General features: G+C 36.4%; 2 protein-coding genes across 3 annotated transcripts in view; both read left to right on the top strand.

The window, feature by feature from the left end:
• The first annotated feature begins 8,646 nt into the window (after positions 1 to 8,646).
• rorcb (RAR-related orphan receptor C b) lies at positions 8,647 to 21,754 on the top strand. Its single transcript, XM_016292068.1, has 9 exons — positions 8,647 to 8,931; positions 14,259 to 14,344; positions 14,620 to 14,761; positions 16,011 to 16,487; positions 17,046 to 17,167; positions 17,291 to 17,423; positions 19,274 to 19,381; positions 21,323 to 21,433; positions 21,601 to 21,754. The coding sequence occupies exons 1-9, from the start codon at positions 8,925 to 8,927 to the stop codon at positions 21,732 to 21,734; spliced, it is 1,320 nt and encodes a 439-aa protein (XP_016147554.1). The 5' UTR covers positions 8,647 to 8,924; the 3' UTR covers positions 21,735 to 21,754.
• A 2,878-nt stretch (positions 21,755 to 24,632) lies between these two features.
• Positions 24,633 to 27,429, top strand: part of sh3gl1a (SH3-domain GRB2-like 1a) — a 25,287-nt gene continuing 22,490 nt past the window's right edge. For both annotated transcript variants that reach the window (XM_016292070.1, XM_016292069.1), the window contains exon 1: positions 24,633 to 24,838. In XM_016292070.1, the coding sequence (XP_016147556.1) occupies positions 24,794 to 24,838 (45 nt within the window). In that variant the 5' untranslated portion in view covers positions 24,633 to 24,793. The remainder of the gene's footprint in view (positions 24,839 to 27,429) is intronic.

Here is a 27,429-nt window from a genome sequence, read left to right as displayed (position 1 = left end):
CTTGTTGGTGACATACGTGTTCTTTTCCAAACGGCTCAAAACTCTGTCATTCAGTTTGTTTTTCTCTTTCATTTTCTCTTGATGGGTGTGACTGTCATCGCTGATGTTCATATTCCTGTCATTTAGTGTTTTTGAAGCATGCGTATTGTTCTCTTTGAAAGGTGGAGGTAGAAGAAATGCAGATGTTGTTGTCAGATACCTTTGCTGACCAAAGCCGCACATGCCACTCATACTATAGATGCCCTACAACAATCTCATTTGGATGTTTCCCTTATAAAGTTCTGTTGAAGATTGCAGTAGCCTGGTGGAAGACAAATTGTGTTTTTCCCCTCATATCACTTTAAAACTGCAGGTCTGGATGTTTTCTGACTGTTCGGTTCTTGAGGTAAAGGACAGGTTGTTCTTTGATGGTCAAACTAGCTGTTGTGAAACGGGTTTGGCTGTAGTTGGCAGGTTGGTTCATGCCCGCAGATTACAATTACATCATGTTTCTGATATTTAACAAGTGTGAAGTCTGAATCAATAGGCGTAGTTATGTTTAAAAGCTTTTCCACAAAGGTGTGTCGAAGCTACAATGCTATGACTTTGTGTATTGTTGGCTAAAACTAAAATTATTAAAACTAGTTTTCATCTATTGAAATAAAGCTAAAATAAATATAAATATTAGGTTAAAAATCTTAAATTAGATTTAAAAAGGTTGAATAGAGTAGAGTAGAGAATAGAGTAGTTGGAAAAATATAAAAAGAACTAATAAAACGCACAATAATGTTATTAAAACTTACACTAATTACTGTAATAATATACAAATTATATCAAAATATCACTGGTATTGTTACAAGTGAGGCTTCCGTACTGCCTCTCTTGCACCACCAGAGGGAACCTTCACCTGAATATTGACTGTTTTGATTCAGACTTCAATTCCCATGAGCCTTCATACCTGGGACTGATTGCACTACACCTGCATCCAATTACTCACTCACTCATACAAGCATTTAAGCACTGCTCACTCACACTCTCATTGCGAAGTCTTGATTTGCTACGGTTGTCAATTCTGAGCGGTCTTCTGTGGATAACCTTCTCTGTGATTGAACCTGGACTGTACTCTTGTGTCTGATCCTTGCCGAAAAATATCACTGGTATTGTTACAAGTGAGGCTTCCGTACTGCCTCTCTTGCACCACCAGAGGGAACCTTCACCTGAATATTGACTGTTTTGATTCAGACTTCAATTCCCATGAGCCTTCATACCTGGGACTGATTGCACTACTCCTGCATCCAATTACTCACTCACTCATACAGGCATTTAAGCACTGCTCACTCACACTCTCATTGTGAAGTCTTGATTTGCTACGGTTGTCAATTCTGAGCGGTCTTCTGTGGATAACCTTCTCTGTGATTGAACCTGGACTGTACTCTTGTGTCTGATCCTTGCCGCCTGCCTCTAACCTCTGCCTGTTACTTGGACTGTGATTGTTTATCTGCCCGCCCCGACCTCACGCCCCTTCGCTGGTTTGTGTATGTTAATCTGCCTGTTCTGATCGCTCACCTGTTCTCTGGACTGTGAATTCTCTGCCTCTTCTGTGTTGCTGCCTCCATACTGTATTAATCATTGTGATTATAAAGCTGCAGATGGATCCTCACTCCTCTGATGCGTCGTTACAGGTATGAACAGAAATAGCCATTTCTGCTATCAAAATAAGATTTCTTATACCATTTTTCCTTTCCGATCTATAATAATAATAATAGTTTTTTTTTTTTTTTACATTTTCTATGCAGTTGATAGAATGTTTGGATTGTTTTGCATGGTTGCCAGACATTTTGGGTGGTTTTAACATGGCTCAGGTGTTCTAGATCAAGGTTTGTATTTTTTTTTTAATATATATATATACGTATACAGTGTGTATATATATATATATATATATATATATTATGTGCACTTTAAAATAAGGTGTCCTTAAGGTTAGACTTTACATGTACTTACTATTATAATAATAATGAATTATTCATAATTACATGCTAGTAACTCAAAACCAAATCTAATCCTAACCTTAAAGTAAGTGCATGTAGTTGATTAATATTACTCAGTATTTAAATGTATAATTACACTGTAACAAGGATACCTTAAAATAAAGTCTAAGCTTTTTTTTATACCCACTTGGCAAAGATTGTAAGTCTGATCAAAGGGTCCCACTTTATATTAGATGGCCTTGTACTTTACTGTATATTAAAAATAAGTACAATGTACTTATTGTGTTCATTGTATTGCAAAACACTTTGGCTGCTATTGAGGTGGGATACGGGTAATGTTAGGGGCAGGTTTAGTTGAATAGGTGCCCCTTTAATTGCTGACTTTCGGTCTGGTCTATGTGCCCCCGGACCGCAATTTCTACTGAGGGGTAAACCATGAGAACCAGACTTAAACTTACATGAGCACAGCTCAAAGTATCAGAGTAAGGATTCTAACCACTTAATAAATTCATATAAAGCTACTAAATGCAAATAATTGGAATTCTTGGCAAATATTCTGAAAGATGAAAGATTTTAACATCCAAAGCATATCTTTTAATAAAGAATAGATTTTGATAGTGATAACTAAAATTGCACATTGCATGTGGCTCAAGAGACAAAGAGGATGAGCGATGAGGAAGAGCAGAATAAAGGAGAGATGAGAACGGAAGGAGGGAGGAGAGAACACGAGGTGAAGGAGTGTGTTTTCACTGACACACTGACCAGGTAGCGTGTTGCCTGGAGTCCCATCAGATAAACAGGCTCAAGCCAGCGGAGATTAGAGAGCTTTTGAAATCGTAGAAAAGCAAGGGATTAGAGGGGGGCAGGAGGGAGCGGGATTATGGCGCCATGCGAAGACCGGATCAAACATAATCCCTGTGAACATTCAAACCTCCATCTTGGTTACAGGGACAGCGAGATTGAGGATTTACCCATCAGTCACCTCATCAGTCCATCGTTCCCCTGTACAATGAGTTTACGATCAATCCGTTCACTCTATTCATCAACGGCTCAGTTGCAATATGTGTTTTTTTGTTTTTGTTTTTTTTTATGCATTAGTATTATTTGTCAAACATTCTCTGAAAAAAAAAATAGGTACAAGTGTTGTCACTGGGGCGGTACCTTTTCAAAAGGTACACTTTGTACTTAATTTACCCCTAGTGGTACCCTTTTAAAAGGTGCTAATATGTACCATTTAGAATATGTACACTTTAGGTATTAATATGTACGTTTACGGTACTATTATGGGGTAAATAAGGTAAAAAGGTATATCTTTTGAAAGGATACCGTGCCAGTGACCACTTTATCTGAGGTGATTACAGGCCGCTCAAGACAAAACAGCCCACCAACACATTTTGGTTCCCAAATGTGAGGTTCTTTCTTCAGTGTAAGTGCAGTTTTATCTTCCATCAGGCAGAAGTAGAAGGTCTGAATACTTAGAAACGTAATGGCACACGTAAACTATGATTTGAGGTTTCATTCATCTCACAAATGGTGCTCGACAAGTTTAATACTTTTGATAGTAGAACAGACACGTCATTCGTTTCACGGTCTGCTTCCACCCACCAGAACCGAAAGAGCCGGTCAGTGTCTTCAGAAAGAAAACAACATGATTTTAATTGAGACCGGGACCAATTGTTTTTAAAAATACGACAATTCCATTCAAAACTACCACACTGGATTCAAGAAACTTAACATACAGGATTTTTAAGAAAATGATGTTAAAATATGAGTATCAAATACGATCCATCAGGCTTTTGAGGAATGCTTATTTGTTCATCTTTCGGTCAACATTGTGTTGCATTGCATTATGTTTTGCCTCTATAATAAAAAGAGCTTTTAAATGTCATCTTACTAAGACCCATTATTAGGAGATCTAGAGTGATTACTGATATTTATATGCATTTTATGTAAGTAGTCTGCTATATTGTTATAAATGCAGTATCTTATATTAGTTTACAAGCTGTCAGAATTTTGTCTTTTTGGCCATAAAAATACTATATGAGCCATAGAAACCTGATGTATGAAATATGATGCTCAACAAAAAGTAAAATTTTTAGTTTTTTTTTTTTTTTTTTTTTTTTCTAAAGTTCAATAAACCTTTTAAATAATAAATCTGACAATTATTTCATATGTCAGGCTTTACAGGGTTAATGATCTATTATGTGATTGCAGTGTGAATTTTTCTCATGTATTTACCTTGTCTTTGTATTGATGAGCAGAAAAATAAACTTACACTTGTATTTTTTGTTTGTTTTATACTTTTACTAAGGCTTTGTTTAAATCAAAGCATTAGCAAACACTACCAACTCTATCTTCAGAATAAACATAGATTATTTCTGTAAGGCGTCCAACTGTGCAACTCCTGCATTCATTGACCTTTTGTACCTGTAATAGATTTTAATCCATCTATTTGCAGCCTCACATCTGTTTTTGTAAAATGTCAGTTGTAGATGCCTTCCTATAAACATTTTATTATTCTTCACATCCATCTATCATGAATCATAAGTGTACTTTTATATTCTCTCTCACTGTTTCTCAAACCCGTTGTAGCGATTGGGTTCGCTCAGCCCTGCCCCATCCCTTCGCTAACTGCGTTTGTGTAGTTTAGGGTCAGAATGTCACGGCTGTTGCTATTAGTTACTGAACACGCATGAGGGAACACAGGAAAGGTTGAATGTAGAAAATCGAACAACTTAACGAAGACAAAAGATGTAGCAATAGACATCTTTTGTATCGCTGTTATCATTCATACGTGTGTAATCAAGAATAAAACTGTTATGTTATGGGTGGATTACTTTCTTCTGCAGCCGTGATGTTTATTGCATGAGCAAGAAAGATGAGCGGATGAGAGGAGAGATGAAAGACCGAGAGTAGCAGGGGGCGCAGCAGGCCAGTCTGCTGAACGCATAGAAATAAACAGATTGAATCAGAAGAGACAACAAGGAGAAAAGCAGATCCCCCAGGACCTCAAGCCTGGAGGTGGACACGAGAAGCGGAAAGGGATGAAACGGTGACGGAGCGACGGATGGGGGGGGAGGCCGAACAGGGAGCCACTTTAAACGCAGCACTCTGTGTGCTCTCTGCTTGCTCCACTAACCTACTTACTGTAATCTTCTCTCTGTGTTTCATAAGAGCCCCTGCCGGAGAATTGCATCATCGAGCTTTTCCACACACAGTCGCTCTCTTCTCATCATTGCCATTTAGGATTTTGAAAGGTGCACATGTGGATTTGTTTTTGGCTCCCATATTGGCTCATCATTTGATGCCCAGGTGCTTGGATTGTGTTGAATGGAATGTGAAACACGTTTTTATTTATTTTTTTGGTTGTCTGAAATGGTACAATGTGATTAATATATCTCCTTTTCAGCTATATTGACAATTTTCATTTAAGAAGCTCTCCTAATATAAATTTATTAAAGGGTTGATGGCTCCTTCAAAAATAAACGAATAATGCATAATTAGCCTGTTCAAGCCTCCAGCAGGCCTCCAAGGATTGCATAACCATCTGCCATAACTATTATAGGACCAGCTTTTATTTATGCGTTATTACTGAGGGATTTCTTCTGCCTGGTTTGATTACTAAAAGGGCCATTTTGCAGAGCAATCCTTGAATGTCTCGTTAATGGGTGTCTGGTGGTGTGCGCATGGGAAAGAACTGGCATTGATTATAAATGCAACCAACATTTAAATGTGACATTTTGATTGTTTCCAGTGAGCTGGACACTGTAAAATGACTCGGTGAGCTGACTGTAGTCAAGCCAAGCCAAGCCACCTTTATTTTTGTAGCGCTTTATGCAATAGAGATTGTTTCAAAGCAGCTTCACAGTATTAAACAGCAACGTAACAGAATCAATGATGGCTTGACATTATTTATTCACCCTTTACTTGTTCCAAACCTGTATGAATTTCTTTCTTCTGTTGAGCATAAAAGAAGATATTCTGAAGAATGAGTTGACGGTATTGACCATTGATAGTACTTTTTCCTTACTATGAAAGTCAATGGTCAACTTTTCAGCTACCAATATTCTTCAAAATATCTTCCTTTGTGTTCAACAGACAAAGAAACTCATATAAAAAAATCTAAATTTTCAAAAAAATTTATATGTGTGTGTGTGGGTTATTATTATTATTATTATTATTTAAACTAGTTAATGGGATAGTTTACCCCAAAATGAAAATTCTGTCATTAATTACTCACCCTCATGTCGTTCCAAACCCGTAAGACCTTCGTTCATCTTCGGAACACAAATTAAGATATTTTTGATTAAATCTGAGAGCTCTCTGACCCAGACAGCAACGCAACTGCAATGTTCCCAGTCCCAGAAACGTGACAAGGACATCGTTAAAACAGTCCATGTGATATCAGTGGCTCAACTTCAATTTTGCGAAGCTACGAGAATACTTTTTGTGCACAAAGAAAAAAAAATTGATTAAACAATTCTTCTCCCCGAGTTCCCATCTTCCGACATTTTGGAGAGTACCACGACTCAAGTGTGCATTCTAAAAAATGCTGGGTTGTTTCAACCCAACTTTGGGTCAAATATGGACTAACCCAACCGTTGGGTTACATTTTTACATTAAATTTTTAACCAAATTTGACCCAAAGTTGGGTTGAAATAACCCAGCATTTTTTTAGTGTGTGTGCTTTCCCCAGAACGAAAACGAGAAAATACACACATGCTGAACATAAAAAATGCTGATTATGTTGATTATGTTCTGGGGAAAGCGCGCGCATGTGTCACGGTACTCTTCAAAATGGCGGAAGGCGGTAACTCTGGGACTGCAGATGCAAATGAGCTTTATAGCTAACTCTGGCACAACACTGTTGTTGTGCGTTGTCCCTGTACAAATAAACTGAATAAAAATAAATAAATAAAAAACTCTGAGAAAATAATTGTTGAATAAATTGTTATTTTTGTTTTCTTTGTGCACAGAAAGTATTTTCGTAGCTTCACAAAATTGAAGTTGGGCCACTGATGTCACATGGACTGTTTTACCGATGTCCTTGCTACGTTTCTGGAGCTGGGAACATTGCAGTTGTGTTGCTGTCTATGGAGGGTCAGAGAGCTCTCAGACTTCATCAAAATTATCTTAATTTGTACTCCGAAGATGAACGAAGGTCTTACGGGTTTGGAACAACACGAGGGTGAGTAATTAATGACTGAATTTTCATTTTTGGGTGAACTATCCCTTTAAACATTTTAAAGCTACGAGAATACTTTTTGTGCACAAAGAAAAAAAAATTGATTAAACAATTCTTCTCCCCGAGTTCCCATCTTCCGACATTTTGGAGAGTACCACGACTCAAGTGTGCATTCTAAAAAATGCTGGGTTGTTTCAACCCAACTTTGGGTCAAATATGGACTAACCCAACCGTTGGGTTACATTTTTACATTAAATTTTTAACCAAATTTGACCCAAAGTTGGGTTGAAATAACCCAGCATTTTTTTAGTGTGTGTGCTTTCCCCAGAACGAAAACGAGAAAATACACACATGCTGAACATAAAAAATGCTGATTATGTTGATTATGTTCTGGGGAAAGCGCGCGCATGTGTCACGGTACTCTTCAAAATGGCGGAAGGCGGTAACTCTGGGACTGCAGATGCAAATGAGCTTTATAGCTAACTCTGGCACAACACTGTTGTTGTGCGTTGTCCCTGTACAAATAAACTGAATAAAAATAAATAAATAAAAAACTCTGAGAAAATAATTGTTGAATAAATTGTTATTTTTGTTTTCTTTGTGCACAGAAAGTATTTTCGTAGCTTCACAAAATTGAAGTTGGGCCACTGATGTCACATGGACTGTTTTACCGATGTCCTTGCTACGTTTCTGGAGCTGGGAACATTGCAGTTGTGTTGCTGTCTATGGAGGGTCAGAGAGCTCTCAGACTTCATCAAAATATCTTAATTTGTGTTCCGAAGACGGAATTTCTTGGAATGACATGAGGGTGAGTAATTAATTTTTGCGTGAACTAACCCTTTAGATGCAACTCAAAGTGTAGGCCTAATGAATTTATGATTGCAGACTCGTTTTATCACCACTTTTGATTTGAAAAAATAAACCATAACTCAAATGTGCACTCTAAAAAATGCTGGGTTAAATACAACCCAGTGCTGGGTAAAATAGGGACAAACCCAGCAATTGGGTTGTTTTGACCCAGCAGTTGGGTTAAATGTTTAACCCAACCTTCTGGGTAGTAACCCAACCGCTGGGTCAAAACAGCCCAATTGCTGGGTTTGTCCCTATTTTACCCAGCACTGGGTTGTATTTAACCCAGCATTTTTTAGAGTGCACATTTGAGTTATGGTTTATTTTTTCAAATCAAAAGTGGTGATAAAACGAGTCTGCAATCATAAATTCATTAGGCCTACACTTTGAGTACTACACTATTTAACCCAGCATTTTTTAGAGTGTGGCTTTCTTCTTTTTTTTACAGTGCAGTTGTCCTCTGTCCTCTAGTGTCCCCTAGTACCCAATTTACTTTGAATTAATTCAATTGATTTGACTGCGTTACAATGAAAAGCATTCTGAATGACTGAATTGTAGTCCCACCTTAAGCGCTGAGTGGATGAGCGGCAGTGGGATCATGTGAGACTCCACGCGTCTGAAAGTAGGTTAGCAGGGTAGAGTGAGAGGAGAGAGGAGAGGGAGGACGACGACGACGACGACGTTCATACCGCGCCATAACACACGACCAAAGCGACTTTCATTTGTTTGTACCCGAAGCGCAACAGAAGACCTTTAGAGACGCGAATTTACTTTGTGGACCTTTCTTCTATTTTATTTTCCTAATAATGCTCACATTCGGAGCTGAAAAGTTTCATTCGGGTAGCTGTGTTATGTTAATATTAGTCTGAACAATATTTCTCCGCACCCAGTGAACTTTGGAGAATCAAGAAACCGCGATTAAAATGAGAGGTAAGATGTAACTATTACGCAGACGTTGCATGTTGCTTTTAACAAGCTCTTTAAATAGTTTTTAAACATTTAGCTATAGAAAGGTTTGCACGTATGTTTTCACGCACATTGAAACGCTTTCCTGTCACATTTGCAGCCGCCCACTTGTTACTTTGTAACGCGTTTAAACGTTCTTTGGTGTTCCATTTTCTCTCTCTCAAATGTTACAGTGATTCATAGGAAGATGTTCAAATGTATCAAATTCATGGAATTCTGACACAGAAGCGGCTGGTCGTGATTTTGGCATGTTTGACAGGTTTGTTTTATAACGTAATGAGAGTAAAAGTAGTGGAGGGTTTTTCTGTATCAAGCAATAACATATTCCCTGGAAATATAAATATGAATGTATTTGCTGGCTAAAATGTCTCCATGTGGTGACGCGTCCAGTCTCCTAAATCTAAATATTTCTCGAAAGGCGACTTGTTGTGAGTTAAACCCTCGCTCTATGCGGCTGTGGTGATATTGTTGAGTGTAAGTGTTGGAGATGGAGGTTTGTCGGATGCGTGTTGTTGTTTTTGCAGGGCAGCATGGCCGGCTGTGTGAGCAGCGCTCAAACCTGCTGTTCTACTGACCTAGTTATGTCACTGAGCATTACACAGCATTCACAGGGGAATGAGGGAGAGATAGAACGCGAGCGAGGGGAGGCGCTTTGCTGGAGTCGTGCAGACCCACGCGGTCTGCTGGTGATGATCGACACCACCGAGCTTTTAACTTGAGTTTGAACTTGAACTTCGATCTTGATATAGCCAGTAAACGGCGTTTATTACAACAGTCTCACCTATTTATGTAACAAATACATGCCTAACGGTGACTTACTATAATTTTTGTCGATAAATATTAGTTTTAATTATGCAAACTATAAAAAAAACGTATTTTATATATATATATGATACCAAAATATCACGTTATGAATTTTATTACATATAAAGTCAATTAAAATGTAGTTGTTATATGGAAATATTTATTGTATTACATAATATTTTATGATAAAAATAGTAAAATATTATTATAACTAGTGAGAGCCCCAAAACTCTGACCGAATATTTCTCAGCAGCAGATATTATGTAATGATGATAGAATACATAATGCATGGCTTTTCCCCGAACAATTTCCACTGTCTTGTTTCTTTCCTCACACAGAGTGAAATCATTTCAAATCTGGAGCAAGTATTCATTTATTTATAATTAATTACATTTAATATGTAATGAAATGATCATAAGCACTATGACAGTAATTTACCATGAAAATAATGGGTTTTCACATTAGTACCATGGTCAATACTATGTTCTTCTCACAAAGTAAATAATAATAATAATAATAATAATTCTGGTGCATAGTATGTATGTGACCCTGGACCACAAAAGCAGTCTTAAGTGTCAGTTTTTCAAAATTGAGATTTATACATCATCTGAAAGCTGAATAAATGAGCTTGATGTATGGTTTGTTAGGATAGGACCATATTTGGTCGAGATGCAACTATATGAAAATCTGGAATCTGAGCGTGCAAAAAAAATCAAAATATTGAGAAAATCGCCTTTAAAGTTGTGCAAATGAAGTCCTTAGCAATGCATATTACTTATCAAAAATTAAGTTTTGAGATATTTATGGTAGGAAATTTACTAAATATCTTCATAGAACATGATCTTTACTTAATATCCTAATGATTTTTGACATAAAAGAAAAATCTATAATTTTGACCCATACAATGTATTTTTGGCTATTGCTGCAAATATACCCCAGCGACTTAAGACTGGTTTTGTGCTCCAGGCTCACGTATTTATTTATTAAATATATCATCAAATAAAAACTGAACATAAACACTATGATGTTAATTTACGATGACAGTGGCAAGTTTGCATGGTTAATCCCACTCTGCACTTTCTTTCTTCTCACATAGTGGAAAAAATTCATTTATTAAATATGTTATAAAATTAAATGAACATAAATTCTAGTGCATAGTATTTATATAAAATTTATATAAAAAGCACTGCGACAATAATTTACGATGACAATGAAAAGTTTCCACTTTAAAACTATGGTTATTCTGTAAAACCATAATAAATATGTGAATTCAATCAAAGATCCAGACTCTTTGTCTGTAAGCTCAAAGTGAGGATTTTGTCTATGTGAGGAAGGACGTGAGGAAATGTTAAAGGCAGTTGCGGGCGTACGTGTCCGGACATACTGTCGTGAGGTGGGGCTGTGTTTAAATATACTCAGCGTGGCTCATGTTCACAGGGCAGCTAAGGAAAGGAAAGGACATGAGGCTACATGAGGCTGTAGCGGGTGATATATATATATATACTCTATTGAAAAACAGCAGATCTGCACTTTGTCAGGAATTTTTTTTTTAATGTAAAACCTGGACATTTTGCGTGGTCTGTTTTGTGTCATCATGTAACTCGCATTCTCTGTGTTCTAATAATAAGCCTTCCTTTTTATTTAGTCAACACTAAAATGACGATAATGGCTTCACGGTAAAGAAAACGCACACAGATGCATGCATAAAAGCAGCTGTTTTCCCATTTAGAGCCGTTAGATGATTGGATCTTATTTTATGTTTGGTTGGCATCAGTGCAGTCTTTAATGGGAACATGGCATGAATGACCTTGGTTTCATGACGACCAGACAGCAGAAACCAATAGTGACTTACTGACACACTGACCGACTGTCTTATCAGAAACTACAGCGTAATTCTGTTCTATCTGTGTGAAGCATCAGGATTTCACATCGCTTGGGGATGTGTTATGTTATGTAAAATAGGCGAGGTGTTAAATCATTGTTCTTTACACTGGCCTACATATGCCAACCTCGTGACCAGAAGCCCTTCTGCTCATCACTGTGACAAGACAGATGCATCATTGTGGGATAATTCATTTGCGATTAGAAACACGACTAAACCTTATTGCACGCGCTTTAGTCCAAACTGAAAAATGATACACAATTGCCTACATTTAAATGATTGTTTATACTTTCAAGCTTATGCATTGTCATTGCAAGGCTTTAAAATAGAAGTTTAAGGTTGTTCTTGTGATATTTGTTGGGTCAGTGGCTCCTTTAGCATTATCCTGAATGCCTATGGTGAAAATCTGTTGTGCTCTTGTGCTTAATCTAATCTGTCGTCTTGTTATGTCACCAAGTTAGACTTTACTGATTAACACAGTGTTCTCTGCTGAAAGCTGATTGCATTACAGCACCTGCACGCAAACACCGATAACAGCGGCTGCCACTCAAAGTAGATTTGAACCATTTTCCTGAAGCGCCATGCACATAAATAATTCCATTCTTCATCTGTCCTTTTTTTTTGTTTTGTTTATTCTCCATTATATCACACAAATGGCATTTAGGATGTAAGAGACTGTGGAAACTAAAGGATCATGGTTCCTTAGTGATGCTAATATGAAACACATGAGTACATTTAGGTATTTTTAGGTCAGGATTCCTCATGAAATGCATCAGAAAACATTTTTTCAACTTGTAACTGTTTTTAAACAGCAAATCTAGCAGGTTTAAATAAAAAAGCCAATTAAAAAAAGATGAGAATAGCCTCTTAAAAGTTTTTTTTTAATTGAATTTATAAAATGATTGTATAATAATTATATATATATAATATATATATATATATAATAAATATATATATATGCACACACACAGTACATGCACATTATGTGTTAATGCACTTTTTTCGTCAACATTTTAGGTTAAACATGTATTATTTAATATATAAAATAATATCATAATAGTAATGGTAATCACAATATTCATATAACATTTTATTGATTATACAGAGTATTACCTAGACAAAAATGTATACAATACATTTCTTTTGTCTTGCCCCTGTTCTTGCATGTCAAAATTCCCATCGAGACCAGTTCCACCTTAACCGAGAGAAGGGAAAGGCCTGTTCAAATGGCATGCACCGAGGATCCGCCCACAGCCGCCCTCCCCTTTTCACTGAGAAAGTATGTCAGTAGGACAGCGAGTCCACATGGGCTTACAGCCAGGCCGAATAGAGCGACACTCAGAGCCGGCCAATCACAGACACATCTGCCCAAACGTAAACCAATAGGCTGTGAGAAGTGGCAGGGAGGCGGAACATCTGCATTATTAGACTGAGCAGCCCTGAATAGCGTGTTTGTGGAATGTTTGCAGACGAAGGTTATATAACACTACAGAGAGAGCGGTACGGGAGGGGCACCCAAGGGCTCACAGATTTTTCCATTGCATGCCACAGTGTATCTTGGTCATTGCTTTCAGCTGACAGAGCTAGAAAGACAAAATGGAGGATGTTTTTTTTATACTGAGGATGTTTTTGCAAGCTTAGGTATTTTTTTGGGTTTTTTTTCCATTGTCACTATATGAAAAATATGAAATAAAGAAAATGATTGCATAATAAATGTGATCTCAAAACTCATTTCTTTTTTTAATTCATTGATCTATCTATCTATCATCTATCTAATGTATCTATCTATCTATCTCTGTCTGTCTGTCTCATCTATATGAAGTTTTTAGGTCAAACTGTTATAATTAAACATATAAAAACATGTTTATTTTAATTTTTTTCATGTATTAATGCATTCACTTTTTATTTAGTTAGTTTTTTTAGTCAATTGAAAACTTGTTTACATATGAAAACATTTATATAATTAAATATAAATATTAAAATATTTTATTGCCTAATAATTGTGTAGTTAGCACATTGTTTATTTTTATTTATAATTTATTTTGTTCTTTTATTTATTGATGAATTCATTATTTTTTGTTTTTCCACAATAATAAATAATTGTTTGCATATAACTATGAAAGTATGTTTTATTGCATAATAATTGTGTTATCATAAAGCACTTTTTTTCCATTCATCCTTTCATTTATTAATGAATTAATTTTTATTTAGTTAGTTTTTGTCAATAATTGAGTACTTATTTACATAATGTTTACTGTTAATTAGGAAATATCAGTTTAATGTCTGTCTGTATATGGAATCCAGGCATCTAGTTTCTAAAAGTGCCTACACTGTGTTCCACTGATCACATGAGTCGTATCAAGGCCTCTCATAAAGCCAAGACATAATACACCCTTCAGTCAGAAAATCAATCCTCTGGCTATTTCTGTCCCTCATGCCATGCAAAGCGAGAGAGATCTCCCTATCTGACTGTGATCTTCATTGGTTGATATTATTTGTGGTGCATGTCAAAACAATATTTGTGCATATGTGCTTTTCTGTGTGATTCATGCATATGTTTTTGCTTTTAATGCTTAAAACGATGCTTGTTTTTTTTTTATTCCAGCTCAAATTGAGGTAATACCATGCAAGATCTGTGGCGACAAATCCTCTGGGATTCACTATGGCGTTATTACATGTGAAGGGTGCAAGGTAAGAATTCTGGTGTAATACCCTATTGATTTTTATATTATATTTCCTTCTTTTCCTACCCTAGATGTGCACTTTGTAGAGTTCATTTCTACATACGCAAGCAAAATGATCCTTTTGTGCTCTGTCCCTCCTTATCTTTTATCCCGATGTTTTTGTTCTGATTTCTGGGTCAGTTTATATTACTTTATGTTCGTCATGCGGTGGCAGGGCACACCTATGAAAGCCGCACCTGATCTTAGCCATCCTGTACGCTAAGGTACGTTTCTGTTTTGCAGGGTTTTTTCCGACGCAGCCAGCAGAACAATGCCATGTACTCGTGTTCGCGGCAGAGAAACTGCCAGATTGACCGAACCAACAGGAACCGCTGCCAACACTGTCGTCTGCAGAAGTGCCTGGCGCTCGGCATGAGCCGTGATGGTGAGCGCAAGTCTAGCCCACCAGCAGTCAGAAAACTGAATTTTAGAAACCAGGACTCAAATAAAAGTTCTACACGAGGAGAAGCAGGGTCAAAGGGCAGCTGAGGAAGACTTCATGCCAACAATTATGATTTTTGTGGCTATTTGGTTTTATTCAGTCACAGTTAGATTGATTGAATGATCATGATGTGAGAATGTGAAGAACCTGTGCATGATTTCATCAAATTCAGATACCTGCATTATGTTTAGAACCATATGAGCCTGTTTATTTAAAGTAGTTTACATAGTCATACATTTTATTTATTGATAGTCTTGAATCAGGACCTACTGGTCTATGTATCAGATGACAAGTATAATGTTTCTTTTGCTTGGATGATTCACTGTAACAGAATTAGAAGTGTGAATTTAAGACCCCATATTTTGAAGATAAATTAAGAGCTAGTTATTTTTACCATTAAAAAAATACACGTACTGTGTAGTAGTCTTAGATATTTATTCAAGAAATTATATTTTGCACAAAACAGGAGAAGCAGTTAGGGCTATATGAAAAATGTGTTTGTTTTTTATTAATGAAATATAATTTTTTATGTATGGCATTACAGTTTTGCAAATAAATCATTAATAGTTTTATACATATAATTTACATTTACATTTAGACATTTAGCAGACACTTTTATCCAAAGCGACTTACAAATGAGGACAATGGAAGCAATCAAAAATATTTTATAATTAAATTAAAATCATATTTAAATAATTAAACAGTCATTTATGCAGTAATAAATATTACTACTATTTAATATTTTTATTGCTGTTTATTTAATCAAAAATTAATACAATTTAAAATGAAAGTTTTGTATTTTCATGTAGTTTAAAATGTAATTTATTCCTGTGATGCAAAACTGAATTTTTAGCATCATTATTAATATGCAGTCATTCTAATATTCTGATTTGCTGATCAAGAAATATTTCTTCTTATTATCAATTTTGAAAACAGTTGTGCTGCTTAACATTTTGTGGATGCATTTTTTTCATGATTCTTTAATGAATAGAAATAAAAAAACAGCATGTATTTGAAATAGAAATCTATTTCTTATGAATGAAAATCCTAAATGCCTTTGCTGCTACTTTTGATCAGTTTTTGCATCCTTGCTGAATAAAAGAACTAAAACATCTGTAAATAAACACTACAAATCAATTATATTAATGGTATGTAATACTAAGTGACTATATAATACTTTTTCTTTCTGTAGCGGTGAAGTTTGGCCGAATGTCAAAGAAACAGCGGGACAGCCTGTACGCGGAGGTGCAGCGGCACCAGCAGCTGTCTCAGGAGTGCCTGGTGGGTTTGGGTGGTGGTCTGGCACCACGTGACCGTGAAGAGACGGGTGAAGACAGCGTGCACAGCCGGCCTTACAGCAGCGGAGGCTCCAGCTCCACCCTCAGCGACCTGGACGACATCGCCACGCTGCCCGACGGTTTGCTGTTCGACCTGCCGCTCACCCCAGAGGAGGCGAGCGAGTACTGCACTCTAGAGATGCTTGGGGGCGGCGGAAGGTCCGGGAGTACCGGAAGCGGACGTTCGTCCAATCAGAGCTCTCCAGCGCCCAGCGCTGCAGATTTGATGGAAGCAGTGAGGGTGAAGCATGAGTATATCCTGTCTGAAAACAGTCTTCTTACGCACTCTCTCCTGGGATCTCTACCAGACAACTGCTCTCTACACGACATAGGTGAGCTGTCATTAGAGCTTCTCATTTTATGATCTTGTCCTTGATTTGTTTTAATCATTATGCTAATATAACAAAATTAAGATGAATTACATTTTGACATTACTTTAGTAACAATTTTCCTCAAAAATGCTCATTACTATAATACAATGAAAATCCTCTTGTGTTGGTACTGTGTTATTACAGTAAAAAAAAATTGTAAAAACAATTTACATAAAGCCTTTATGTATGATGCATTATCAAAGTCGTTTTAATGCATTAATTATGCCTTGTAATGCACATATATATATATATATATATATATATATATATATAATATATGCACATTTTTTATAAATAATTTATATAAAATCTATTTCATTATGCCCTGTGTAAATATGCAAAATAATTAAATTGAACTATTTTATATGGTTATTTTTATAGATTATATAATCTGTGTATATTTTTTACCTTAATTATAATTTGTCCATATAATTAGTCCATTTATCTAAGGATTTATTTACGTCTAAATAGACAAATTCTAAGGGAAAATGTGTTAATGTGTGTTGAATTTCCGTTCAGAGCGAATCACTCAAAATGTCGTGAAGTCTCACCTGGAGACGTGTCAGTACAGCTCAGAAGAGCTGAAGAAACTTACCTGGAACATCTACACACCTGAAGAAACCCGCAGCTTTCAGCTCAAGGTACAACATTAGCATATTACATGACATATTAGACAAATACATAAATAGATGGTCAATCATGCAACTGTGCTTGCTGATTTGTCTCTTTGTCAACAAATGTTTTAACAATCTCTGTGCACTCAGTCTGCAGAATGGATGTGGCAGCAGTGCGCCCTGCACATTACAAATGCCATCCAGTACGTTGTAGAGTTCGCAAAGCGCATCTCTGGATTCATGGACCTCTGTCAGAACGACCAGATCATCCTGCTCAAAGCAGGTCAGTGCTGCCTTTGTCTCACGCGGATTACAGATGAGTCATCCCAGATTATACAACAGATTTCTCACTCACATCACTTTATCCTCTCACTACCGTAATGTGGCATTTCTGATGTGGCCCTGAGCGGCTGTTCAATCTCTTTATTAGTTTAAACACATTTGGTAATGTTCTAACACCATTCCAGAACACACTTGGCTTCTTTAGTGTTGTCTTTCATACTACATCCAGAATACTCTGAGAGCAGATATTGACATGCAGTTCAGATAATGGCAAACACACACACACACCCACAAAAATAGTGTTGAGTGCAATTTGCACAGGGCAGTTTTCAGTCCTTCTAACATTGTTTCAGATTTGCGGGATACAAACTCAGAATTGTGAGATGTATACTCACAATTGCAGGAACAAAATAAGAACAAGCTTTTTTACTCTAAGTAATAAGGACTCTTAATCGCGAGGTATAAACTCAGAATTGCGAGAACAAGAAAAAAAGCAAGAACAAGCCTATTTCTGCTAAGGAATTAAAAAAGGTAATTGCAGTTTATCTCACAATTCTAACTTTTTCTCAAAATCCGGACTGCTTTATTCAGAATTGAGAAATAAACTCATTTCTGGGGGGAAAAGGACAAATAAAGGTAATTGCAACTTTTTTACTCCCAATGTTTTTGAAATATAACATGTATATAGTTTATAACTCAAATTAAGAATTAAATTTAAAGAATTAAATCCTTAGAATAGAATTAAATCAAACTGTAAAAAAATTCTCAGAATTGTAAGTTAACATCTTGCAATTCTGACTTGTTTCTCAGAATTGTGAGGGTAAAAAAGTCAGAATTTTGAGATAAAAATAACTTTTTCTTTTTTTTTTTTTACATTCCATTGTGGAAATAAGTTTCCATATACCAAAGACCGTAAATTCTTCTTTTTAAAATACCTGTGTGCCCGACTGCACTGTGCTGGGGAAATATGCCTGGATAGAATGCATTTCTCCATTATTTTACCATCAATTAAACAATAAGCCCCGTGAAGCCGTGGTTTACAGTGAATTTATAGCAGCTACGGGGCGTTGTTAGGCACGACGGTTATTCCATATACGTAGCAAGGTTTCACAGAATAAAACAGAGCAAATAAAGTGTAATGATATAAATAAAAACAGTATTCTTCAGCCAAACAATGTAGTTCCTCAGAAATTGTTGTGCTTCCAACATGTAGTGTAATTTACAACAGCTTCGAACGCGGCTCAACCAATCACAATCAAAGACCGGAACTATCCGTTTTATAACAATGATTTTCTGATTCCAGAGTTAATAAAAATATACAGAGACACAATAACTTAATGAACTTAATGCTCATGTAGAATAGTTAATACAATAAAATGCAGCTTTTGCATCAGAATAATGACGTGCAAAAGTGGCGCAACTGTTTTGTGAATCTGCCCCACTGGATTCAGTTCTGTATATGTTTTTCGGTGTTCGATCTTAAACTTGAAACTTGCACTAACGTTTGTCTCCTCTTGTGTTTGTTTCTCCAACATTCTGTCTACTACTACTCTTTGTGCTTACCGTATAAAAATAAAATAAACCTTCACTAAACAATTTTTACTGAATGTCATTTAAAACGATCACAAACACAATGAATTTTCATTTTCATGGTGTTTGATGGTCCCATATTTGGAGAAAAATTATAATTTTTTTTATTTTGCTGTCTGCATTTTTGCACGGTGGAGCATATTCCCGCTCCCCCCTGCACTCTTTTTTTCCTTTATCTTTCTGTGTCTGTCTTTCTTCTTGTCTCTGTCCTCTGTCTTTTCTGCTTTTCCCCTCCTCTCTTTCTCTCTATTACTGTTCCAGGATGTCTGGAAATCCTGCTGATCCGAATGTGCCGTGCTTACAACTCTTCAAACAACACTATGTTTTTTGATGGCAAGTTTGCCATTCCTCAGCTCTTCAAAGCTCTCGGTGAGTGTCTGGATATCTACAGAATTGGATGCATTTAGGTATGCAAGTATTATAGTGTATTATAACTGTGGTTACAATTGCTCATGAAATCAAACAATGCATTATAAGGTGTCTTACAGGGCATAATTAATGCATTAAAACTAAGCATTATATATAAAGGCTTTAAGTAAAGTGTAATCTATTTTACATAGAATACCTATGGTTGACCGGCTATATTTGCTAAAATGTGCAATGTACGACACATTCATACTGGGTTCAGGCATCCCATAATTTAATGCACTCCGTTTTACTCAATTTCAATTTAACTAGATGAAATCAGTGAATTCAGAATAGGATGCTAACATACAAAAATGTATTGCAAATGCAAAATAAAATTTTTGGTAGTATAACTAGATACTCTTGCGAAACTAAACATGCAGGTAAGATTAGGTAGTGGTTTAGTGTCAAATGTAATGAGGGCATGTGATAACAATGTAGCAGCAAGCTGCTATTTGAAATTTATACAGTTCCATAACTATCTGGAAAAAAAATTGTAGGCAGTATTGAGTACTCTAGTATTCCACTTTAAACACATCCTCTTTTACCTTATAATGCAAAACACCAGCAGCCTCTTAAGAGCAAGAGCAGAGGCGTTATGAATCAATAAGCCACAAGAGCTAATGGGTTTTTAACCCAGTTAGTGAATACAAGCGATGCTCGGGTGAGTAATAGCTCATCAAAGTTAAATGGAAGCATTGCGGAAAGCACTCTTGGCACATAATATATCAAATAAAAACCTTTATTCTTGGAATAAGCTTGTAGAATGATTTGTAGATTGTACCACTTCTTTATTTTATTTGTTGTTGTTGTTGTTTCAAATTGAGTATGCTTAAAGCATGAAATGAAATTCATACTATTTTCTGAATGCACGTTACAGATCATATTGTGAAAAATTTATCCATGCATGTTTAATTTTATTTATTTATTTTTTAATTACTTGTTTAATGTTTAATTAAAATATCACACCTGCAGCTTCTGAAAATGACAGACGACTTTTGATATGTGACCCTGGACCACAAAACCAGTCTTAAGTCGCTGGGGTATATTTGTAGCGATAGCCTAAAATACATTGTATGGGTCAAAATTATAGGTTTTTCTTTTATGCCAAAAATCATTAGGATATTAAGTAAAGATCATGTTCCATGAAGATATTTTGTAAATTTCCTACTGTAAATATATCAAAACGTAATTTTTGATTAGTAATATGCATTGCTAAGAACTTCATTTTAACAACTTTAAAGGCGACTTTCTCAATATTACATTTTTTTGCACCCTCAGATTCCAGATTTTCAAATAGTTGTATCTCGACCAAATATTGTCCTATCCTAACAAACCATACATCAATGGAAAGCTTATTTATTCAGCTCTTATGACTGGTTTTGTGGTCCAGGGTCACATATTAGCAGGACTTCTCCAGTCATTTAGTCTGCTTAAACACAACTACTCCAAGCTGTCATCTGCCTTCATTTTTGAACGCAACACGCATCTCAATATCCAATCAACAGCCAATACATTGAATCAAGTGCCTGCCATTTTTCTTTTTTGATAATCCATTATATTCGAAAGGAATATGATGGAAGAAAAGATCTGTTAAACTTTAAATGCAGCCTTCCTTTTATGATAAAATGCACAATATAAACAGAGGCCAGCTGTGATATCCATGATAAAGCAAAGCTTGTTGTGCTTTATTGCTTAAATCTCTGTTATTCTCACAAATAACCTAAAGCTTTGTACCCAGAACATCTTATAATTTCCTTTAGAATGACTGGAACCCAATAGATCCATTAAATCATTTCATGCTAAATCAAAAGAGCAAATTATGGCCCTCAACGGAAATGTAATTTGTTTCTTCATCTTCAGCATGGTAACCAGCATGTGTACTGTATGTTTATGTATTTGTAGGGTGTGATGACCTGGTGAACGCTGTCTTTGAGTTGGCTAAAAGTCTGAGTCGACTTCAACTGAGTGATGAGGAAATGGCTTTATTCAGCGCCGCGGTCCTGCTGGCTCCAGGTGAGACTCTTGCATGCATGTCTGCTACCAATTTCCTGAAGCAAAGGTTTATAAGGCTGGGTGTATGTGCTCTTGGAAAGAGAAATATGTGCCATGGTCAGACTTGCACACAAGAATGAAATGAGACACATTCTCACAGTTTGAAACCTCTGCTCTATTTTGCTCAGATCGGCCGTGGTTGGCAGAGTCTCAGCAGGTGCAGAAGCTCCAGGAGAAAGTTTACGTGGCTCTTCAGCACAGCCTGCACATGAACCGAGCCACTACTGAGAAACTGGATAAGGTGAGGAATCTGTTTGACTGAAACTGGTTCTGCACAAAAGTCTGACCCAGAAAACACAAAAAAAGTGAAAAGTGGGAAATGTAATATGTTTTAGGTTATGCATACATAAAAAAAAATCATAATTTACATAGAGTGCATTAGTGCCTGTCCACTTTTTCAGCAGTGTTGGTTTCGGAAGTGTTTTTTCTATTCATTTTTTCCCCCATAGGGATTTAAAAAAAGGTTTTGTTAAAGCCTTGAACCAAACTAACCAGCTGTGAGAAGAAATTACTACATTACAAACTTTTAGTTCAAGCAGAAACTAATTGAAAATTGGACACAAAAAAAACTAAAAAGGTACAAGATTGTGTACTTCATGGCTTTAGTGAGGGGAAAAAACTACAATCCCAAGCACTTCGATTGAAAATAGAGTTAAAAATGATGTTTTTTAAGTTTTGGATTTAATCAAAAGAAATAGTATATTTTAAGTGTATTTCAAGATATGCATATATATACAAATATTTAAGAATTTTGACTGACTCGTGTCATTTGCGTTCCCTGCAAGCTGTTTTGCTGAGATTTGCCTTTGCGACTCTCTGATTGGTGAGCTTGTCCTCACAGCATCATGGGTAATGTAGTTTTTCCATGACAAATTCCGCTGTTAAACATGCTTGTTGTAAACATAATGTGAAAAAGATTGCTTTACCAAAGTATAAACCATCAGTTAACAACCTCAGAGCTGTTTAAACAGATGTTATTGTTAAAAAAAAAAACTTCCGGAATCAGACTGTTGCACTCTATTGGCAAATACAACATTTGACACATTTGTTCCACCCACACATGCTCTTGTTTGCTCAGGCACATTTTGACAGTGTTTGGTGCTGCATCTTATTTTATTTTTGTCATTTTAATGCAATGAGTAACCTCAGTCCCACATCCCCTTCCCTTGTAAATGCCACTTTAGATTAAAAAAAGTTAAATGTTCATTTAATTCATATGGACATTTCTAAAAGATTATTTTGAATAGGAATGTAAATGAATTAGTACATTTAAGTCAAGAAAGAGAAAGACAGAAAGGTGGAGCAGGAAGAGAAATGTTTAAAAAACCAATGAGCCAGGACTTTCATCAGCCGGCTTTTGAGTTCCTCCAGCATGTGCATGGGAATACCGGACCCAAAAGATGAACTGGCATGGATTTTGTTCCGGAACATGCCCTCTATAAGTGATCCGGATGGAACACTTACAGGAGATGGACAGTTATTCCGAGCCAAGCTGGATGGCTTTTCAACAGCTTGTTCTCTGGGACACACACACAGAGCTGGGGCGACCCTGATGACCCCAGCCTGATGTTATGAGACACTTCCTCCAAAAGGATCACCTGTCTGGTGGGCTTCACATGCTAAAGCATTGTTTTCACAAACCTGAAGAAAAGAACTAGAGAAACTGATTCAGAAGCTCAGTCCAGCAGGTTTCGGGTACAGATATGCCACATGCATCTTGTGGCCAGTGTGGTTTCTATTGTATTATTTTGTAAATTGTTGAATGCATCTCATTTTGTCCATTTCTGTGGCCCGGATCGCATCCTTCCATCCTGTTTTTCCATACTCTTGCACCAAAACAAAGATTCGACGGAGCTCTCTGCCATCGAGGTTCACTGTATTGTTTATAGTACTACTGTATATACTACACAACTGGTTAAGGCGATTCATATAAATGAATGAGCTTGTATTCTGTATGAGAGATCAAATGTGGTGTTGTATCTCGATTTTTAATGAACAAGAGGAAATCGGTCTTCTTTTTGTGTGCCCAACATTACAGCATCTCCCATCAAGGAGTGTAGCCTGCCCTTGTTTAAGAATGAGAAGTATGGGAGTTCTGTCTGTGTAATGTATTTTTAAATGTGTTGGTTTGACAATCCCCACCTCTAGGCCTTTGATGCATGCCTTCCTGTAAAGACGAAATTGTGTTTGTCTCATTCAGTCACCCTGTAAAGCAATTTCTGTGGTTTCAAGTTTATTTCATTTTTGTAGAAGAAATGCTTCTGCTCTGTGTGTTTCACACAAAAAAAGATTGATTCTCAGGGAGATGGCTGGTCTCTCTCTCACCAGTATCCTCTGCCGACTACACACACACACACATACACACTTTGCACCGAATAGGAGACCCGTATTCTTGATCACTGTGTCCTGTAGCTATATTTAAATATATATATTTTTTGTGAATGTCAATCACAAAGTGTCAAAGACCTTTCCTCTTTCTGCTAATGTACTATTACAGGTTCTTTTAGCCGGAATTATAAGACACAGAATATGACTAAATGAAAGAAAATGAAATAAAACAAATAAAAACTAAAGATGGATTTTATTCTTGAAAAAGAAATGTTGTCGCTTGTGATTTGTCTACTTCACTGAATTTGATTTCAGCTTAGTTTCAGTTCAGTTGAATCTCATAATATACTTATATGACACTCTGGCATATCAAAAATGATATATAATGTAGGTGGGGATAGGCGTTTTTGTTATGGGGTCTTTTTAATATATATATATTTTTTTATGGATTTCAATGAATTAATGCTGTCTGACTGCATGCTGTTTTTAGCGAAAACGTAGTAACAAACTGTTAAACACACAGGTAGATCAATCTTAAGTTTTTATCTCTGCAAGCATCGCGACGCACTCAATCTGCCAATCAGATCAGATAGTTACGCCTCATTATTATTTCTTCTATTGCCAGAGATGCATAACAAAATACCTACAACAATACAAATTACGTAATATAAATACATTGAAAGAACGTCACATGTTTAGTACTGGAAGCTTTTGAAACATGCTACAAATGTGAGCGATGAAATCCTGACGTTGGCAACCAGTCGACCAATCAGAACTCTCTTATTATGCGCGACGCGTGCATGGGAGCGTTCTAGTCGCGTCGCGTCGCAGTGTAGATGTGGTGTGACGCGCTCACTGCAGGTCCGATCAGGAAGAAGAGATTGCGAGAGTTTGCTTTTTCACAGTTCTCTAGAAGCCTAGAGTTTTGTTTTTAAATACTGGGTGAATTAAATTAAATCTTAAGTTGTTAAAGCGAAAGGATCCGACGCAAAGATGTCTGTTGCCGGACTAAAGAAACAGTTTTATAAAGCGAGTCAGGTGAGTGTTTCCACGTCAGCTGGTACACGAACGTAAACTTACAGACTAGATACAACAATAAACAAATAATATACCGTAAGTTACATAGAAACATATATTTTGTCAGTTCCAAATGTTTCGATTTATTTCATCCGGGGTCTCCTCTGCTCCGGGAAAAGTCCAAGTTAACTTAGCTGTGTTTCAAAATGTAGTGCCCTACCTAGACAGCATATTAGGCTATCACACTGCGTTTTTAACGCGTTTAAGCAGGCATCTCCTTAGATTTTGAGACACAATCTCTGTACATTTTTTGACACTGGACCACAAAACCAGTCTTGAGTGTCAATTTTTCGAAATTGAGATTTGTACATCATCTCAAAGATAAATAAATAAGCTTTCCACTGATGTATGGTTTGTTAGGTTTGGCCGAGATACAACTATTTGAAAATCTGGAATCTGAGGGTGCAAAAAAAATCGAAATATTGAGAAAATAGCCTTTAAAGTTGTCCAAATGAAGTCCTTAGCAATGCACATTACTAATCAAAACTAAAGTTTTGATATATTTACGGTAGGAAATTTACAAAATATCCTCATGGAACACGATCTTTACTTAATATCCTAATGATTTGTGGCATAAAAGGAAAATCTATAATTTTGACCCATACTATGTATTTTTGGCTATTGCTACAAATATCCCCGTGCAACTTAAGACTGGTTTTGTGCTCCAGGGTCACATTTAATATTTTTTTATATCTAATATTTAAGAGTGAAAGCTTTGTTTTGCAGCAAAAATTATTCCTTAGTTACTTGTTCTATTTTTCTATTTTTTATTATCTGTGTTTTTGTTCTGTCACTGTCATTCTGTTACACTGTGGAGCTTCTGTCATGAAAACAAATTCCTCGTATGTGTAAACATACCTGGCAATAAAAACTCATTCTGATTCTGATTCTGATTCTGAAAAAAACACACGGATGTGTCACCCAGTAGTTTGTTTTTCCAGCCATATACTGCAGTAGAGCATCAATACAAGCACTTTACAGGTGCATCTCAATAAATTAGAATGTTGTGGAAAAGTTCATTTATTTCAGTAATTCAACTCAAATTGTGAGATTCGTGTATTAAATAAATTCAATGCACACAGACTGAAGTAGTTTAAGTCTTTGGTTCTTTTAATTGTGAAGATTTTGGCTCACATTTAACAAAAAAACTCCAATTCACTATCTCAACAAATTAAGACCAATAAAAAAAACATTTTTAGTGAATTGTTGGCCTTCTGGAAAGTATGTTCATTTACTGTACATGTACTCAATAAACCAAGCTCATGTATTTCCAAATGAAGTCAAGTCTATAAAGTTAGATCTATGAATATTTCCTGTAAAAAAATTTATAGCCAAGTACACATGTGACACTATCAAAGAGTTAAAAGGTTGCTTTAATGCAGAATCATGACTTAAACATTGCAACACATTGCTTCCACCACATTGACCAACATGCAGTTAACAGTTCAGATGAAATTTAAACTTGTATACTGTGGGTTTTGAGCAGGAAGCACATGCATTTTATTGGCAGAATACTCACTTTATTTTGCAAGTGATGCATAGTGTTTATTTGTAATGTGCAGAGAAAACATATTCATCCTCTATACTGTACCAAAACATGTCCAGGTCACAGAGGTAAAATATAAGAATTCTTATTTTGCATAAACAAAATTAAGCCTATTTTTAGGGCATTGTTTTGCAATGTGATATTGTTCTCATGATTGTGCACATTTCCCTCTCAAATTCACTTAACTGTAATGCAAAAATCTCATTCTCATTTCCGTCATGCATATTTTACATGACATCTTTTTGTTACAAAATACTCTAATACAATGATTTACTTAATATTCATACTTAATTTTACAATCGTAATATTATTTTTACCATTTTATTTTTATTAAACATTAACAATCAATATGTAATGTGTTGTAGAAAGTTGAGATCTTTTCTATTAAGTGTGAATGATGCTGCTATATTTCACTGTGTGATTGCTAAACAACTTTTCAGATACTTGTGTTGTGAGTCGTGTAGTGGTTTAATCTCATGCCAGGCAGATAAAGAAAGGGATTTTGAATGAGATTTGTAACGGGGCTGACGAGACGTGAGACGTGCGGATCCATATGCAAAGCTTTATTTGGAGAAGACAGAGACATGGTCATCAGACAGGCAGGGTAATCAGTGGCAACCAGGAATATGGCGGGCAAGACACAAGAATAGTCACAGGGCTAGCGTGGGTCGACGGTAGGCAGACAGAGTCACAGGGGCAAGACTAAAGGGAGAAGTCCAGGAAAACAGGCGAAGATCAAAACCGAAGGAGACAGACAAGGCAAAACTAGGCTAAGGCTAAGGCTGGGAAAAACGACCTGGGGCTCTGTAGAGTAGCTATCGCTAGGAGAGTGATAATCGCTAGACAATACTCGGCAGAGGGAAGGGATCAGAGTGAGTGTTAAATAGTGAGGGAGTGATATGAAGCAGCTGGGTGCAATCAGTGTAAACAGCTGTGTGCAATCCGTGCTGAGTGCAATCAGTGCAATGCATGATGGGAAATGTAGTCCGGGGTGATGTGCAACAGT

The sequence above is a fragment of the Sinocyclocheilus grahami genome, unplaced genomic scaffold, assembly GCF_001515645.1.
Source record: "Sinocyclocheilus grahami isolate Dianchi unplaced genomic scaffold, SAMN03320097.WGS_v1.1 scaffold280.1, whole genome shotgun sequence".
NCBI classification, from domain to species: Eukaryota; Metazoa; Chordata; class Actinopteri; order Cypriniformes; family Cyprinidae; genus Sinocyclocheilus; species Sinocyclocheilus grahami.
The sequence above is the reverse complement of the archived record's forward strand: the minus strand, read 5'-3'. Positions and strand labels throughout refer to the sequence as shown.

Bases quoted from the DNA above. Each gene is read 5' to 3' on its own strand.
- rorcb (XM_016292068.1), top strand. The intron at 17,168-17,290 runs GTACAACATTAG...CTGTGCACTCAG, and splicing joins CCCGCAGCTTTCAGCTCAAG to TCTGCAGAATGGATGTGGCA. The intron at 17,424-19,273 runs GTCAGTGCTGCC...TTACTGTTCCAG, and splicing joins GATCATCCTGCTCAAAGCAG to GATGTCTGGAAATCCTGCTG.